Here is a 17,618-nt window from a genome sequence, read left to right on the forward strand (position 1 = left end):
GACTAAAGCAGGAAGATTCCATTATATCCCAGGAAAGATGTGTAGTTACAAATCCATCCTAGTCCATCCTGCTACTGAAGGGAGACATGATACCTGGAGCCCCACCCAGGGTGCCACACCTTAAGGATAGCAGCGAGAACCTGGTTCCCAAAGATGCCCTGGCCCCAGCTGCTGAGCCAGCTCTGCACTGGCCACCTCTAGATTTCGACATGGAAGATACATAACTTCCTTCTTTATTTAAGTCCCAGTTATCTAGGGACCAAACCTAATTCCGGCTAATCTGCGTTCTCATTCTCGTCCTTTCTTCTGCTGTTCAGATGAGCAGAGGCTGGCAGCAGGCTCACAGCCTGAGCAGGTGTGCACCAGGGACAGGATGCCATTCATCCGCTCTGACGTCTACCTGGGGGTCTGTTGACTTCAGAGCATGGGGGCATCTCCTCCGTCCTCCTGGGCAGGGGAGGGGCGAGACCACCTCCTCCAGGCAGGGGAGCCGGCCTGAGCCTTCCTGCTCTCCGCGTTCACTGGCCCCAAGTGTGCGGGAAGCAGCTGCTGTGGTCAGAGCAGGGGTGCCGACAGGGCGAGTCCACCCCCAGAGCCTGGGGCCAGCTCTCAGGCAGCCTCTCATCATGATCCTGTTCCATGCTTGTCCGGATAGCGGCCCAGTGAATTGCCTCGCGGCAGTGGAGGACCATGCAGACAGGACCGGGTCACCCGGGCACCAGGCTGTGCGCTCCTGCAGAGAGCTTGTTGCTCACTGTGACATCTCATTGGCTGACTCAGCACCTGCCACCTCGGAGGTGCAGATACTCATCAATGAATGAGGAAATGGGTGAAGCTTTGGGGGACCCGTTAGGGAGAGTGACAGCCTGAAGCATGAGTAATGGTGGCCCTGGTGGCGAAGGCAGGTGAGCCCTGTGTCACAGGCACGTCGTCGGCACCCTGTGGTGAAGAGCGAGCTGCCCTCAGGCAGCGGGGACTCTGGTGTTCAAGGGTGTGAAAGAGGCTCTGCGCTCAGAGAGGCAGGTGACGCAGAGCGCCATCCCAGGCTTTGCTGCCACAGGACCTGAGCTGGTGCCGTGGGGCCTCCGCTTCCTGGCCACAGGAGCCCCGCCAAGGCATGCACTTCTTGATTAAAAAAAAAATAAAGTCTGACTCTTGTTAAAACTATAAGGAAGACTTCATTTCCCTCAGGGCTACTGCAGTGGACGTCAAGACTCAGGACATCCGAGGAGTGGCGGGATCAATCCCAAAACAGCAGGGACAGGCAGGGACCAGAGCCCAGGAGCTGCCTGAGGGGATCAGTGGGTGGAAAGTAACTAGGAGGGACTTCAAGGGTAAGGGCTTCTTGCCAGACGGAGGAGGTGAGATTCTTGCTGATGGCAGGCCAGGGACATTGGTATGTGATCCAATGAATCAAGGGTGGCTTCTTACGAAACCACCACAGCCGGATTCTTGTAAAACTGGACCTGGCCACCTGCAGTCAGAGCCCAAGGATGAGGCCCAGGGGAAGAGAGGGCTCAGAGGAGCCTGTCTCAAGTTTGGTCTGGGAGAGTCTCTGCCAGTCCTGAGCCTGATTCCTGCCTCGCCTCCTCACAAGGTGATATGAAGGTGACAGAGCCAGCAGCTGGGGGCGGCGTGTGGCTGCTGGAATCCAGCCGCTGTGCCCAGCTTCACCTAAAGGCCAGAGTAAGTAGTCCAGGTTCACAGAGGGTCTCTGCCCCAGTCACTCACCTCTGTCACTATCGCATAAAAACAGCCACAATAACAGGACATCAGTGAACAGGAGTAACTATGTGCCAATAAAACTTTATTTACAGAAACGAGATTTGAGCCCCAGAACACAGTTCACTGGCCTCTGCCTGGAGAGGGAGCTCTTTCCAGCCCACACCAAAGCACTGCACAGAGGCCAGGCTACCAGGGGCGTGTGTTCTACTCCCCTCCCATTGTCGTTATCATCTGCTGTGACCCAGGGGTGATTTGCATAAGTCACTCGTCAGAACTTTCTGGAATACAGTGAGGATGAGTGTTTTCAAATGCATTGTCTCCTGTGCCCTCACAAGCTCTGGTCTACGGAGCTAGGGGCAGGGAGGGGCAGTCTCCCAGGTGGTGGTGGCAACACCCAGGGGTGGCTGCACCTCCGTGGGAGCAGAGCATGCATACATGAGCACAGGGCACCTGCCAGGTCTCTGTGGCCCTGAAACAGGCAAGGATTGAGCAGAGTGGGCCCACGCACCCTGCGGAGAGCAGGTGGTACAGCACAAGGGGCAGCAGAAGCCAAAGAAAATTAGCCAACAAATGACCAACCTCATGCAAGACAGACGCACAGTGGCCGTCAGACGGGTACACTTTTGGGGAAGTCAAAGACAAAGGATTGGGGACCAGGGCACAAGCAGAAGGTCAGACGCAGCTGTGGTGAATTTCCCACCATCCGTGAAGCAGGAGTGGCCTCTTTTCAAGTGTGCTGAGACCCTGGTGCCCCCAGGCCTGGGCCTCCCGGCTGGCTGGGCTGTGTTGCACTTGGCTTTCTTTAAGAGGCCAGCCTTCCTAGTCACAGAGCCCTGGTGCTTCAGGTAGCCCAGGACTCCTGGAACCTCGTTCCCCTGGGCTCCCTTGTGCATCTGAGACAGTGCCATTACTATTTTACAATACCATCCTACCAAGGAAGGTGTCATCAATATTTCATCCTAGAAGAGGCCTCAAATTTCTGAATGTTTAAAAAGGAGACGATGGCTCTATTCTATGGCTCTGTTCCCACCTTTCCTGGATCAGTGGACTATTTAATAAGATTTCAGCTTCATCTCCTCCATGACAAAATAACTGTATCTGCATGCTTCAAGCCCTCGGCCTCAGCAGGAGGAAGGAAGGGGGTTCTATCAGACCAGAGCGGTTCCTCTCCACTAGACATCTATATTTCTTTCCTCAATTCAGATTGATTTTTGCAAGAGATCTCATGCTACAGAGCCTAAAAGCTGAGTCTTCTTCCATGAGCCCTGCAGAGTTGGAGATGAGTCCAGAACACGCGAGCCCCTTCAAGATAGAAGGCCCTCGGCTCCAGCAGAGGATCCTCTTTTCCTTCATCTGAGGTCTACAAAGATTCACCTGGATACTAACTCATAGCAATTGGAAGATGCGGTTGGAACAGCTGTGGGGTCAGCCTGTGAGCAGCAAGAGCCCTGGAGGATGAGGAGAAGCCTTGGAGCCGTGGCTCAATATGGGAAGGAGTCACCAGGAAGATAAGGGGGTGAGGGGAAGCCCAGCTTCTGATCATTGGCGGGTGCAGCTGGCCCCACTGAATCAGTTCTCCAGAGGAACAGAGCCAGTGGGGTGGGTGTCGGGAGAGGAGGCTCAGCACGGGGAACAGACTCGAGTGATTCTGGAGGCCGACAAGTCCTAAGATCTGCAGGGTGAGCAGCAGGTTCAGGGCCCAGAAGAGCTGATCATCCAGTTCAAGTGCAAAGTCCAGGAAACGCCCAGGTGTCAGAAGACTGTTCAGACAGTCAAGCTGAAAAGAGCGCCAGCCCCTTTGTCCTGGGCAGGACTTAACCCATCGGGTGTGTTTCCTCAGTGTACCGATCCAGTGGCTGGCCCCACTGCACTGATGGACACCCCGCCCCAGTGCTGACCTCTGTTCCACTGGAGGAAGCTCTGTTAGTGTGACTCAGGCCTCTCTGGGCTCCTGGCCCTCTCCACAGGAGCGGTAGATGGAATCCTGCCTGCTCGGCTCTGTCCTGCCCACAGACCACGTCTTCTGCTCTTCCTGGTGCTACACACCTGACTAAGCAGACCCTCTCTATGCAGAGAGCTCTCCACTCACCCAGAGTCCCCACGGACGGTGGGCACCTCGCCTGTTGGCTGGGTGCAGGCCACAGGCCCTCTGGCCCTCCTGCTCTGCTTCATCCTCCCTCACTACTCTTCCTGGTGAGAAAGGCAATATTTTGGCCTCTGATTCTATTCCCCTTAATTTTTGTTATTTGTAACTAATAATTGTATGTTCTTCTGGAGTGCAACGTAGTGTTTTGACACATGAACACATTGAGGAATCATTAAATCAGGCTAAACGCATATCCATCACCTCAAATAGCTATCACTTCTTTGTGGTGAGGGCATTTGAAATCCTCTCTTTCAACTGCTTTTAAGTATCCGATACATCACCTGCAGTCACTCTACTCTTTTATTTTGTTCCTCAGTCATGACGACTTGGGTGATAAACGTGCCACTTACCAAGGATCCACTCAAGACATTCCTGAGTTACACTTAATAGAGTGAAATTCTAGAAGTTTAAAATTCAGAGGAAAGAAGTTTGCCCCAAATTCTGAGTGATGGAGAAAATTTTAAGAGACATTCCAGGACTAGGGCCAGGGCTGACCCCAACCCCCCCCCCTTAGGGAGGACAGAGGAGAGGACAGGAGGGAGGAGCAAGCAGCACAAGCTCACAGAGAAGGCGCTGAGCAGGTGGGGGACAGCAGCCAGTGCCCACGCCAGACGCCCAGTGCTTCCCAGCCCACCCAGAGCTGCCAAGTCGCTGCAGCCAGACACACCAGTCCACCCATTTCCCCTGCATCAGTCTCCGGGGAAACGGAGTCAATAGGACGGGTACAGGGAGTTGGGTCCCCATACCCACAGGATCCAGATCCATCGATTCAACCAGTCACAAATTCTTAAAATGTGAAAAATATCGCCTCTGTACTGGACGTGCATCGGCTTTCCTCCCTGTTCCCTAAACACTGCAGGTTAGCATCTGCTCACATAGCACTTGCAGTGCATTAGGCTTTGTGACTATTCTAGAGACGACTTAAACCATACAGAGGATGTGCACAGGTTCTTGGCCAATTCACACTATCTTATACGGGGATCTGGGATCTGAGTGACCACGCTGGCTTCCAGCACCACAGTGAAACGTCTGAGATGATCACTTGTAACTTTATTTTGGCTCCTGGGTTTGGAGTCTGGGATCAAGGGGCCCTTTGGGCTCTGGCAAGGCAGACATCTCGGCAAAACATGTGGCGGAGCAAACTCCCTGCATCGCCCAGGAAGCAAAAAGGCACGGGAAGCATTTAGATCCTGCAGTCCCTCTCCAGGGCACGCCCCTGATGCCCCAAAGACCTCCCAGTAGGTCCGCCTCCTGAAGGTCGGGAGCACCTCCCAACAGCACCACTCTGGGGACCAGGTCTCAACACTCGGGCATTTGGGGGACTCCTGTTCAGGATCCTGGGCCCAACCCCTCCCTGAGGCTGGACACACTGTATCTAGAAAGAGATTTATTTTAAGAAATTGGCCCACGTAGCTGTGGAGGCTGCCAAGTCTGAAGTCTGCAGGTCGAGCCAGGAGACTGCAGCTCGGGGACAGCCAGGGTCGCAGCTCAGTCCTGGAGGCTTCGGGCAGAACTCCTCTCACTAGTGAAGGCCAGGGTTTTGTTTTATTTGGGGCACCATCTGATTTGATGAGTCCCAACACATAATGGAGGGCTGTATCCACTAATTTAGATATTAATCTTGTCTATAAACACCCTCATAGAAATATCCAGAATAAGGTTTGTGCATCTGGGCAGAGCGGTCCAGCAAAGTTAACATATGAAACCAGTTGTCACCCCGCCTTCCCCGTCCACTCATCTCACCTTAGTCTAGATGCGTCACTTCTCACCGGGAGCCCGCAGCTGGTTAGCTGCTTCAGTAATAGTCTGCCTCCCTGGGATGGAGCATAGGTTTCCCGAGAACAGGGACCGCCTGCTTTCTTTTTGCCCATCCTGGATCCCTAGTACCTGGAACAACTGCACATGCTCAAACACTCTGCTTAGGATGCTGCAGGAGGTCAGTGAGTGGCTGAGGCTGAGAATGGGGTTGGATTGGTGCCCCTTCATGTGAAAGTGTCCCTGGGCTGGGGAAGAAGCAGGCTCAAGGCGGTTCCTGCCTGGGGTGGGGAATGAAGAGAGCCTGTGTCCTGGGTTCTGGTGTGTAATGTGGAGTCACCAAGAATCTCACGGCTGGAGGGCTGAGGAGGGGTGTCCACCCAGTTGTTGGGTGTACTTGAGCACAAGCAGGCACGGGCAGAGGGGGCAACAGATGGGGCTGACCAGGACAGTAGCACAAGGCTTAGCAGGAGGCGGAGGTCCCAGAAGGGCCCAGGAGGATCAGAACAGAGTGCTGAGTGTGGCTAGGAGGCCGGAGAGGGAGCTCCCTCCAGACACACGGGGGGCATGAGCTGGGCTTCTCCCAGTAGCTGGAAGAGCAGGGTCAGGAGCCCAGGCCTGCCAAAGATAGACAGTTCCCCTGGATCGTGCTGAGGGTTGAGTGAGGCAGCAGATGTCACACTGTCTGGTGCAGCACAGCTGTAATAAGTTAAGGCCTCCCAGGTCACACAGGCAGAGGGGGCAGAGTGGGTCAAACCCATGAATGAGTCCAGAGTTCTGGGGGTTCACTGCAGTGCTCTGCTGGCTAGGCTGGTTTATGAGGCCCAGGGAACCTCGCTGGAGAGGCACGATGCTCCCTCTACCATGCCCTGATTCTGCATTGCTTTCTTCCATCCATCCATCCATCCATCCATCCACTCATTCATTTGTTTAGTCACTCATTTATTCATTCATCTATCTACCTCTCCATCCATCCACTCATCCGTCCATATTCATCCATTTATTAATTAATCTATGCAATAAACCTCCATGGAGCACCCCCTTCTAGTGTGGGAGACGCACAGTGAACAGGTCTGGAGAGGCCCTACTCATGCTGAAGTAGGAGTAGGGAGTGTCTGAGTGTTTAGGGAGGTGTCACAGAGGCTGCATGACTTGGGGACTTGGAGAAATCTGAGTTCCCCAGAGGAGAAGTAGCCATAGGGCTCATGGGAACCCGTTTTTAGAGCACAGTGATGTGAGAAGTTTGGGAAGTGTAAATCCTTGGGGAGATCAGTAGGGTCGGCTGCACAGGCCGGCAGCAGCCAGGCCTTTCAGGACCTTGTAGAGCGGACGAGCTGGGGATGCAGCCCTGGGTCAGGGTCTTCCATAGCTGGGACCCAGGGCTGAAAACCAGAGGAAAGCCACACAGCAAGCTGCCTCCTTCCTGCTCAAGGGCAGAAGGAATTTGTCCTCTTAGTAGCTGGGCTTAGTCATTTGTCCATCTTGAATTCCATGGAGGCAGATTGGGAGTCTCTCTCCAGAGCTTCCAAACTCTCCTTCCTGTTACAGCTCCCCGTGGGAGAACTGTCCAGACTGGGTCAGGTGTCAGGTGGGGCGCTGGCTGTCGGGCGGGGCTGCCCACAGGCTCTGACTGTGCAGCTGCCTGGGGATTGGCGTCCTGTGCACCATCCATAGACTTTTTTCCCCTCTGAGCAAGTAAAGCTCCTGAATCAGCTCTCTTGGTAAGACTCTTATTCTGCCACTCCAAGGAACAGCCAGGTGCCATAGGGCATGTTCCCCTTAGTCTCCAAGGGTTTCTAAGGCACCTTCTTATGGATAGGACCAAGTGGCTGGCCAGGAAAGCTGAGGGCCCAGGACAGGCCTGCAGCTGGGACCTATCCACCGCCATGGCCATGCTCTCCACCGAGAGTTTCCAGCCCAATTATCCACACGTGTGTTTCAGGAAATCACTGTCCTTCCTTCAAGCAAGACCTTCCTCGGCCTTTTCCACCCCAGTGACTCGTGACAGCCTGTACCAGGGAGTTCCCCCTCTTGTCCTGCTGAGCCCCTAGGAAGTGTCTCTGACACCCCCCACACCCACGCCCGTTCCAGATCTTGACCTCAGTTCCCCTGCACAGCAGTGACCCTTCTGCAGTCTGAGTGTGTCACCCCCTGGCTGGGACTCGCCAGTGTCCCCACAGTCATGCTTCCATGAGCTTCAACCCTTATGATCTCTGCTAAATCTGCTGCCATCAGAGTCTACTTCCAGTGACGAAGAGGTCCCCTAGGATTAATTTCTGCCCAAGACTTCGAAATATGACCCCACTTGGAAACAGGATCTTTGCAGAGGTCATTCCTGTAGAGATGGAAAGGAGGCCATACTGCATTAGGGGGAGCCCCAAATCCAGTGGTGTCCCAAGACAGTGAAGGACACACAGAGACAGGGCCCTGAGGAGTTGAGGCAGGGAGGGGAGGGAGTGGTACTGTCACAGCTCGGGGCTCCAGGGATCACCTGCATCGGGAGAGGCTGAAAGCCCCCTCCCCTGGAAACTCCTAAGAGCATGGCCCTGCTGATACCTTGATTTTGGACCACCCAGTTGTGGTGATTTTCTACAGGAGCTTAAATAAGAGACTAGCCCTCTGCCTATCTGCACACTACTGGCACCGCTATTTAAATAGCCTTCTATAACAGACGAACCTTCTCTCCAGACAACTTCTGCCAGTCCTTTAAAGAAGAAATGCTTTGGGGCTGGGGTTGTGACTCCGCGGTAGAGCACTTGCCTAGCAGATGTGAGGTGCTGGGTTCTCAACACCATATAAAAAATAAAAATAAAAATAATAATAAAAATAAATGAATTAAAAAATAAAAGTATTGTGTCCAACTACAGCCAAAAAATATAGATAAATACATAAAAAAGAAGAAGAAATGTTTTGCTTGTCATAAATAGAAGATGGCTGTCTACCTTATACAGGTAGAAGTACACTGCTCGTAGTTCTGAAGGCTGGGAAGCCCAAGACCAAGGTCCCTGGAGGGGCCTGGTCCTCACAGATGGCAGAGTGTCCTCACCTGGGAGAACAGGCACGGCAGCTCCTCTGACCTCCTTAACAAGGGCACTAACCCACACATGGGGGCTCCACCCCAGTGACCTAATCACCCCCTAAGGACCCCCACTTCCTTTAATTGAATAGGGAGTTAGGTTTTGACATTTGGGGGGCATCAACATTCAGACCATAAAATAAATACAGTGAAATCAACCCAAGGTCAGGGCTGGCCAGATGCTGCTGCCTGCCAAGAGCACCAGTCCCTTCTTCATTAAGGGGGCAGATTAGCCAGCGCCTGGCGTCAGATACCAGGACACAACTGAGCTCCCCTTGAACCTAATTAAAGGACTGAATGAGGATCTAGAGGACAGCTTTCTCATCCGCAGTCCAGTGAGACTGAGTGAGGCTGGTCTGTGCCACCTCAGTCACTCCCTAGTCAGCCCGTAGCTCCACCCCGAACCATGGTCTTCTCCAGCCCCTTGGAGAGGCCTCAGCGGCCCCCTGCCATGTGTCCTCCCCTGCTCCTGCCTGCCGGCCCAGCCTCACCCCCTACACTCCTGCTGCCCACACGGAGCCCTTTGTCCTTTCCAAGCATCTGCAACATCACAGGAGGGCCCCTGGCCCTTGTGTGCAGAGCGTGAGCAGGTTCCTGGCAGCTCCCTCCTCCTTTCCCTGCCTGGGGCCTTGCTCTCTGTCCCCTGCACTTCCTCATGCTGGATGGCACTTGCTGCACCGACTCCTGCCTGGTCAGCCTTCTCTCATCTCGTCTCTGGGGCTTTTTGTTCTGTTCTCTGGGCCATTTCCTTGGCTTTGCTTCCCAACCACCCGCTGCATTTTTGTTCCAGGTCTGTGTACCCTGGTGTCAGGAGCTCTCTCCAGACCTCACGGGTTCCATTGTCAGGGCCTCTTGGGATTGGCAATGCGGTGACTCCTCTGACCCCCTGTAACATGTCACTCATGAACATAATGAAGTTTCCTCTCTGTCTTAGTCAGCTTTCCCATCACTGTGACCAAAAGACTGGACAAAAACAATTAGAGGAGGAAAGGTTTGTTTTGGCTCACAGTCTCAGAGGTCTCAGTCCACAGAGAGCAGCTCCATGGCTCTGAGCCTAAGGGGAGGCAGAACTTGGTGGCAGAAATCACGGCAGAGGGCTGCCGCCCAGGACATGGCAGTAGGAAGCAGTGCTCAGCCCAGGGACAAAATCTGTACTCCAAAGGCGCAGTGACCCACCCCTCCAGCACACCCTGCCTGCCTACAGTCACCACTCAGCTAGGGTTGCAGGTGTGTGCCACCATATCCAGCTTATTTTTTATTGGTGCGTTATAATCATGTGTGATCCTGGGGCTCATTGCATACATGAGCACCAGGTGCTTTTCCACATCTGCACGAAGGCCACCTGACCAACCTCAATCCCAGCACCTTCTCCTCCACCTGCCTCCCCTGATTTGCTGGCTGTACTCTGTTGACCTCCCTTCCATTATTACTATCATCATCATAATTATCACTTTGGCTAGTGTATTATAGTGATATACTTATAAGCAGGACCCACTGTAATATGTCACTCATGAACACAGCATCATCTGTGGGGTTTGTCCCCAGTGCCGCCCCTGCCCACCTCCCCTCCCCCTGGCTCCCCTCCCTCTGCTCTGCGCTCTCTGTTTTTATGGGGTCCCCTCTCTTATTCCCTCCCCCCTCTCTCTATCTCCCACCTAGAACAGAAAGCATTCAACCCTCAACTTTCTGAGTCCACCTTGTTTCACTCAGCATGAGGCTCTACAGTTCCAGATATTTAACAGCAAATGACTTCATTTTATCCTTCTCTATTGCCGAGTAAAACCCCATGTGTCTACAGACCACATTTTATTTATCCATTCCCCTGGGGACTGGCCCCTGGGCTGGTTCCATAACTTGGCTATTAGGAGTTGAGCTACCATAACTACTGATGTGCCATGTCCCTGTGGAGTGTGGACTTTAGGTCTTTTGGATAAAGACCGTGGAGGTTCCATTCCTAGTCTCTTGAGGAATCTCCACACTACTTCCCAAAGTGGTTGCACTGATTTCCAGTCCCACCAACAATGTGTAAGTGTGCCTGTCCCCATGGCCTCATGCAATTCATTGTTATTTGTGTTCTTGATGATGGGCATAAGATTCTTCATCTATCAGGTGGGGTGACAACACACAGGATTGATGTAAGAACAAGTGACGCCCGTGAACAGCACCCACCATGGAGCCATGTGTCAATTGTAGGACCATCCTTCTTCCTGCAGGGGCTCCTGGCTCCTTTCCTCGGGGCTGTGGGGCAAAGAGTGAAGAGAGGGTCCCCAGGTCCCGCTCTGTGTCATCCATGAAGCTGAATCTCAACACCTGGCAGAAAAGCCACGTGCCTTTCCACCGGCCTCAGTCCTGCCGCTCTCCTTGGGACCCTGGCGGGGCTTCCTGACTTGGGAATTAAGCATTCTTAAATGTTGGATGCATTTATTAGACCAAGACTGGACGAACTGTTTTCTATGCATCATTGCACTTGATTCTCACAACGGCCCCCAGAGAGGGGTGGACACAATTAGCCCACCACCCAGGTGAGGAGACCCAGGCCCAGAGAGGCTGCCAGCCCAGGGATGGCTCCTTCCAGATGGAGTTGAGTTCCCTCCCTACATTGGCGGTCTGGGGCTCTATGACTTATGCATCTTGGCAGCATGTCCCCCTGGGAGATCTTTACAGAGAGCCTGAGCCCTAAAAATAGCAGCTCTTAAAATATTAATTCACGTCTCGACACAGACTCTGCATTCCTAGTAAAATCAAAGCAGGGACATCCCTCCTTCTGGGGGGCACCGTGGGTCCCGAGGCCACCACGGGTGAGTGGGCATGTGATGGGGGCATTTGCTTGTTTCTTTTCTGGCTAATCTGCACCTGCTGTGCCAGCATGCCCCACACCCACACCAGTGTCCTCAGGCTGTGAGTCACAGGGTGATTATCTCCCACCCCCATCATGCCAATCAAATCCAATGTGCCTGGCCCCACAGGAGCCCGAAGGACTCAGCAGATAAGACACAGCCATCCTCCTGTTTCCCGAAGGGGCCAGGCCAGCCACTGAAGCCCCGTGGCTTAATGAGGCTATGCCTCATGCTGGGGCTGGAGATTAAGAACCCTCCCCGGGATCAGCCAGGGCTTTCAGCCTTTCATTGTGAGCCAACTCAGGCACCAGGTCTTAGTGTGTTTTCTGTTACTACAACTGAATGCAGTAGATTGGGTGATTTATAAAGAATAAGGGTTTGTCTAGCTCACAGGTTCCGTGGGCTGGTCCAGGGTGGAGTCGCTGGCATCTGTGAGGAGGCACAGGGTGTCACATGGGAGACGGAGCCTGCTGGCAGGTGGGCTCTCCCCTCCTTTTCTGGTCCAGCCTCTGGTCCAATCCTGGGGGCTCCTCCCTCGCGATCTCATTCAATCCTAATGGGCCCATCCCAGTACCATCAGCACCTGAGCTGGGCCTGAGGTTTCCAACACAAACTTTCGGGGCGCACTTTCCAACCCGAGCTGCTGGCACGGGGTGAGTGTCAATGGCTGTGCGTTGGGTACCCTGAAGAGCTCCAGCCCTCGGGGCTCCCTGCCACACGCGCTCAGACTCCAATGATCCTCTCTTGCACGTAGATAGGAACAAACTTGACCTCTCACCAGTGCTTGTCTCGGTGGGAACGGGGCCTCCTCTGGCATCTTCCCAGAAGTGGGGTGCTGGGGAAGAGCCACAGCAGCCCCGAGGGCAGCCAGGACCTGCTGCTGGGCCAGAGGAAAGGGCCCGAGTCTCCCTGGCGACTCCCCCGCTGCCCAAAGCCAGGGAAGTAAAATGGAGGGGGCGGGCGGGGTCTGGGGAACGCCAGCCTGTGAGTAGCTGCCCTGGCAGGGAGTGTAGGGTCCCCTGTCTGGACCAGCGGCCTGAGCCCCAAGCAGGGACCTGAGGCTAACTGGCACATGCACATACTCCTGGGTCTTTCTCAGGACCCGCGGACTCAGATGTTATGCAGTTCTGGCCAGGGTCCACCTGGTGCCTCCTGGTTAGTGACAGATTCAGTAATGTCTCCAACTGCTGCTGAGCACCTACTGTGTGTCGGGCTTCATGCCGGGCCTGCAGGGCCAGCTGAGGGCCATGCTCCAGAGGACGCAGCTCCTACTGGGAGAGGAAACATCAACGACATAATCAGTCTGGCACAGATACCCATGTGGTCCCCCCTGCAGCAACGAATAGGAAAACGCAGACAGCGGCCTGGTCCCCAGGGCTTCTGGGGGAACTTGTCAGAGGCAGTGACACCATGCCGAGAGCTGGCAGGTACAGAGGGCTGGCCTGGTGCAGACGGGCCAGGTCAGCTGCAGGAGGGAGCTCACAGGCACCAGGACTGCGATGTGTTTGTGGTCAGTCAAGTGGCTCTGCTGCCCAACGTCTCTGCCCCACCCAGAGGCTGGGAAAGGATAGCACTAGATGGGAGCCAGGTTCAAATCCTGCTGCAGCCATTGTTCACCTGGGCCCGAGGGAAAGCCTCCAGCTTCTTCCCTCACACAGAGAAGACAGGGCTGGTTTTCTGAGCCTGGCAGGTAGGTTCAGTGACCTGCAGGACAGGAAGGGCTTTGTGGGTGATAAAACTGCACGGAGGTGAGAGACAGGCACAGCCACCTGGGAGTCAGCTGTCTGTCCTCCTTTCTTCCACATCCTGATCCGTCCAACCTCCTGCTAAGTGGGGTAGCACAGAGTGGAGAAGCATTGAGGCCTTCCCCCCGTTAGGACCTGGGCTAGGTTCCTTCGGTACCTTAGCTCACTGTATCCCTGTTTCGCAGATGGGGAACACGGAGCCCTGCACAGCTCAGTGAGTGAGGATCTCAATGGTTGTTTGTGTTCTTGCCTTTAAAACCTCTTCAGTCCCCACAGGCTGTCTTGCCGTCCCTGTGGAGCCCTGGGGCCCTTCCCTCCCACTCGCCTGGGCTTTCCAGGGCTGCTGCGGTGGCTCTGTCTGTAGGAGCTTGCCCTCTGGTGAGCAGGCAGCTCTGGACAGACCTTCCCCATTCAGCTTTCTAAGAACCGACGGGGGGAAACCGATGCAGTCTGAGCTGGTCGGGAACGTGACCCCTCGCTGTGCCTAGGGAGGTGTCTTGCTGGGCCCACTCCTGCACGGAGGAATCCCCTGAACCCAGTGTGTCCCGGACATGTGTGTGAATCCTGAGGGCTCCCAGATCTCCATGAGATGCACCTGGGAACAACAAGCTGACTGCCCAGAGAGGGCACAGCGCCCACCATGCTGGTGTGGGTTCTCGGCAGGAGGAAAGCAGCCAGCCGCAAGCATGGCTCGGCTCAAGGATAGAGCCAGAGGGAGGTTGAGTGGCAGCATGGGCCTTCCCTCGAGGCAGAGCTTCCGAGGCAGGCCCCGTGGGCCTCTGAAGTTTGCTTCCCACCCTTGGCACAGCCGTGACTGCTCCATTTCACAGACCATGACAGAGCCGGCGGCTGTCCCCAGCACCCCTAGTTGACAGATTTAGATGTTGACCACCACATCTCATTGTTCCCTTTGCATTTCTGAGGTCACATTGGAACACAGAATCCCAGGGCCTGCCCACCAGTGCTGTAGGCAACAGAGACCGTAAGGGGATTTAGGTAGAGGAGGGACAGGGCCGAGTTCGGCTTTGGGAGGCCATTTGGGTCATGTTAAAAGAGAAATTGCAGCCTTATTTGTCAGGTTTTCTGTACCAGATAAAAAGCACTCAGAAATGCAAATAATGTCATTTTTAAATGTTGTGCAGGTCTCCCTGAATCAGTGCTGCTGGCTTTAGGCCTCGAGACCCCTCGTTCCCTTCCAGGCCCACACCCCAGCCCGAGAGCACTGATCCGGAGAACCGCCTCACCTCTGCTGGCGATGGTCTCTGGAGAGTCACAGGGAGCCTGGCACACTGTGGACCCTCTCTGAATGGTTCTTTCTTACGGTGCCTCGGGGAGCAGTGTCAGCACTGAGTGAAGTGACGTCCCCAGCCCTGTTCCCTGTCACACGTTGTTAAATCCACAGACTGGGCTTCAGTGCTCACCGGCCAGGACAGCTGTCAACCTCGCCAGCCCTGCCACTGACATGAGGCTTGGCGCTGGGGCGAGGTCCGTGACAGCCCTGCCGCCACAGGAGGCAGGAGAAAGGCGGGCATTCAGTGAGCAGTGATGCGTCTACGTTCTTGTTACTGATTCCGCAAGCTGGATCCCTGCCAATGGAGTCCAACGTCAGAGAACCCAGCTCCTCAGCCGCCTGCCCCCCATCAGCTTACCCCATCAGTGCTGGCCAAGCCAGGGGTCGGCGGCCAAAGTGACTCCCTGTAATGGCCTCCCGTCCCCTTCCCAGTGCCTCAGCCCTGGCAGCCTTGGCCCAGCTCTATGGCAGCAGAGGTCTGCCTCCCTGTGCCACCCTGCTCCGGTCCCTCCCATGAGGACCAGCTCGCCAAATCCTCGCTGAACCACGTGGAGCAGGTGTAACCATCCAGCATACAGCTGAGGGGACCGAGGCTCGGAGTGGCCGGTGGGCTCACGTCTCCACGGCCAGCAAGAGGCAGGCTGGGGACTGGTCTCTTGCGTCTGTCTGCACCTCCCGACCACCCATGCACACCCACAGCGCGTCCCCTGCACTGGGTGAAACGGACCCAGATGTCCACTGCTCCAGCCCAGCCCTTTCTCCACTGGGCTCCCCTTGCCTTGGCTGCTGGGCAAGATGGCAGCAGGCACCCTCAGAGGCTCCGCACAGGGGTGCGGGCAGGAGCGTCCTCACGACCCTCCGTGGCAGCCTGGGCACGGGCTCTGCTGGATCACGGCCACGTCCCTGTGGCTGTAAAATGGCCTGGCTGACATTTAACGGCGCGTTTTATCTGGAAGCCGGGGATAATTCGAGAGCAGGGTTGGGTAGCCTCTCATGCATGCTTGCTGTCACCGTGTCATTTTGCCAGCTCTGAATTTATGAGTTTGGCCTCAGAAAACATGGTCCCATCCATCCCCATCCACACCGTCTTCCAATGCCCTTTCTGGATGTAGGAGCCCATTTTCAGCAGGAGGCTGCTCTGGAGCTGAGATACAATCAATGTGAAAAATAGGCCTGGCGGAAACGGCCCTGCAGCCGCTGAGCGCGGCTCTGATAAGATGCTCTGCCATAAAACGCTCTGCTTATTAGATTCCCAGTGCCTCGGACCCACGGCCTCTTCCGCACGGCTCTGCCCCATGAGTCTCATGGAAAAGCAGCCGAATTCATCTTGCTCAAACTTGGAGACTCGGCCCCAGAGCTCTCTCCTTTAAGGAGAACCTCTCACAGCCCGGCGTTCACCCTCGGCACTTGGACCTGCAGCACCGCTGCTCTGGGTTCCTGCACTCAACTGCACCAAGGTGGCTGCTGTCACACCGTTTCCCAGACGAGGACGATGAGGCTCAGAGTAACCCACCCAAGACCACAGGGTCTCCGCTAGGGTGCTGCGTTTGCCTCGCCAGTCCGCACAGCTTGGTGGCTTAACCACCCACGCTCTTCCTCTCTAGCCACGGGCCAGGGTGCCGCCAGCTCTCCTGCTCCTTTGCTTCTGGTCTCAGGTGACTGCAAGCCCCTGACCAGCGCAGGAGCGACTGCTCGTGATGGGGAGAGAGCACTCACGGGCCTCGTCTCCTGGCCTCAAGCCCGTGTGGGGCGCGTGTCTGTCCACTCTGGTTCCCTGCGGAGCGGCAGCAGGCTCGTGCCGTTAGCGATGAGTGGGACGTCGGAGCTGGTGCCTCAGGTCCACCCTCCCGCGGTGCCCGCCAGGGTTTCCTTGTGCCCACAGTGACCAGCCGTGCCAGGGACAGAGAGCAGGAGCTAGGCCCTGGCCGTAGAGAGCCAGCTGGAGTCGGGGCCCTTTGCTGTGATGAGGACGTAGCGCAGAACTTCCAGACCCCCCAGCCCTGGCGGAGCTGCGCGAGGCTCTTTGCTACCCAGGAGGGTCAGCCAGGCAGTGGCGCCCACAGGCGGACGCAGACCACCTGCCACTCTGCAGTCCAGGGTGACGGTGAAGACTGACGTCTAAATGTCCACATGTTCCTATGACCGTGGAGGTGGGGCAGGAGGCCGCCCGTCAGTGACCCTTGGGAGCACATTTTCCACCTGCTGGCCGCTCCAGAGGAGAAGGAAGGAGGACAGGGCCCCTTGCCCGTCACACCCGCCCCCTCTGAGCCCTTGTGCGGGGAGGGACGAGCACACAGGGGGTTGTCACCTCTGCCCGCAGTCTGTGATGCTTCTCAGCGTCCCCAGGAGCACACTGCCAGCCGCTCTGTTTTCTTTTCCAGGGACATCAAGCCGGACAACATCCTGCTGGACGAGCACGGTAAGCCCGCGGGCTCTCTGCAGGGACTCTCGGGGGAAGGCTTGGGGCACTGGGACAGAGGGGTCCTGTCCTGGGGCTTGGACTTTAGGGTCGACGAGGAAACCCTGTTCTGTCTCCTTCCTGCTGGATGAACATTGGTGTCGTTTTGGGTCTAGGTCCTGCCACACGGTGAGTTAAGCTGAACTCATTGGGAAGTTTGCTCTGAAGTCGTTGCTGATCATATTGTGGCTTAAGGGTGACGGGGTGCGGTGGGGACCAGCATGGGACCTCTGGGTTTCCAATCCCAGCTCCCCATCCATGAGCCTGTGACTCAGAAGTCTCTCACCCCTCTGACCCTCAGTGTCATCTTCTGTAAAATAGAAAAAAGTGCCCCTCTGGGGTTGCCATGGGAGTGGGACACAGTGGAGTGTGTTGGCAAGTCCCCTAGACGGTCCCTGGTCAATGGCTGTCAGGACTTCCAAGTTCCCTTGTGCCTGCCATCCTGGGTCCCTCCTAGGTTGGCTGAGGAGGCCTGAGCTGGGGCGAGGTTCTGCATTCTGCAGCTCCAGGCAAGGCCCACACTGCAGGTCCACGGGCCACATCTGGAGCGGCAAGCCACCAGGTCAGCGGCTTACCCACCTGGCT

The 17,618-nt window shown here is 55.7% G+C and overlaps 1 protein-coding gene across 2 annotated transcripts in view; it reads left to right on the top strand.

Annotated features, from left to right (window-relative positions):
* Positions 1 to 17,618, top strand: part of Stk32b (serine/threonine kinase 32B) — a 257,345-nt gene that overhangs the window by 183,845 nt on the left and 55,882 nt on the right. For both annotated transcript variants that reach the window (XM_026395321.2, XM_026395322.2), the window contains exon 5: positions 16,957 to 16,994. In XM_026395321.2, the coding sequence (XP_026251106.1) occupies positions 16,957 to 16,994 (38 nt within the window). The remainder of the gene's footprint in view (positions 1 to 16,956; positions 16,995 to 17,618) is intronic.

The sequence above is a fragment of the Urocitellus parryii genome, chromosome 10 (assembly GCF_045843805.1).
Source record: "Urocitellus parryii isolate mUroPar1 chromosome 10, mUroPar1.hap1, whole genome shotgun sequence".
Classification (NCBI taxonomy): Eukaryota; Metazoa; Chordata; class Mammalia; order Rodentia; family Sciuridae; genus Urocitellus; species Urocitellus parryii.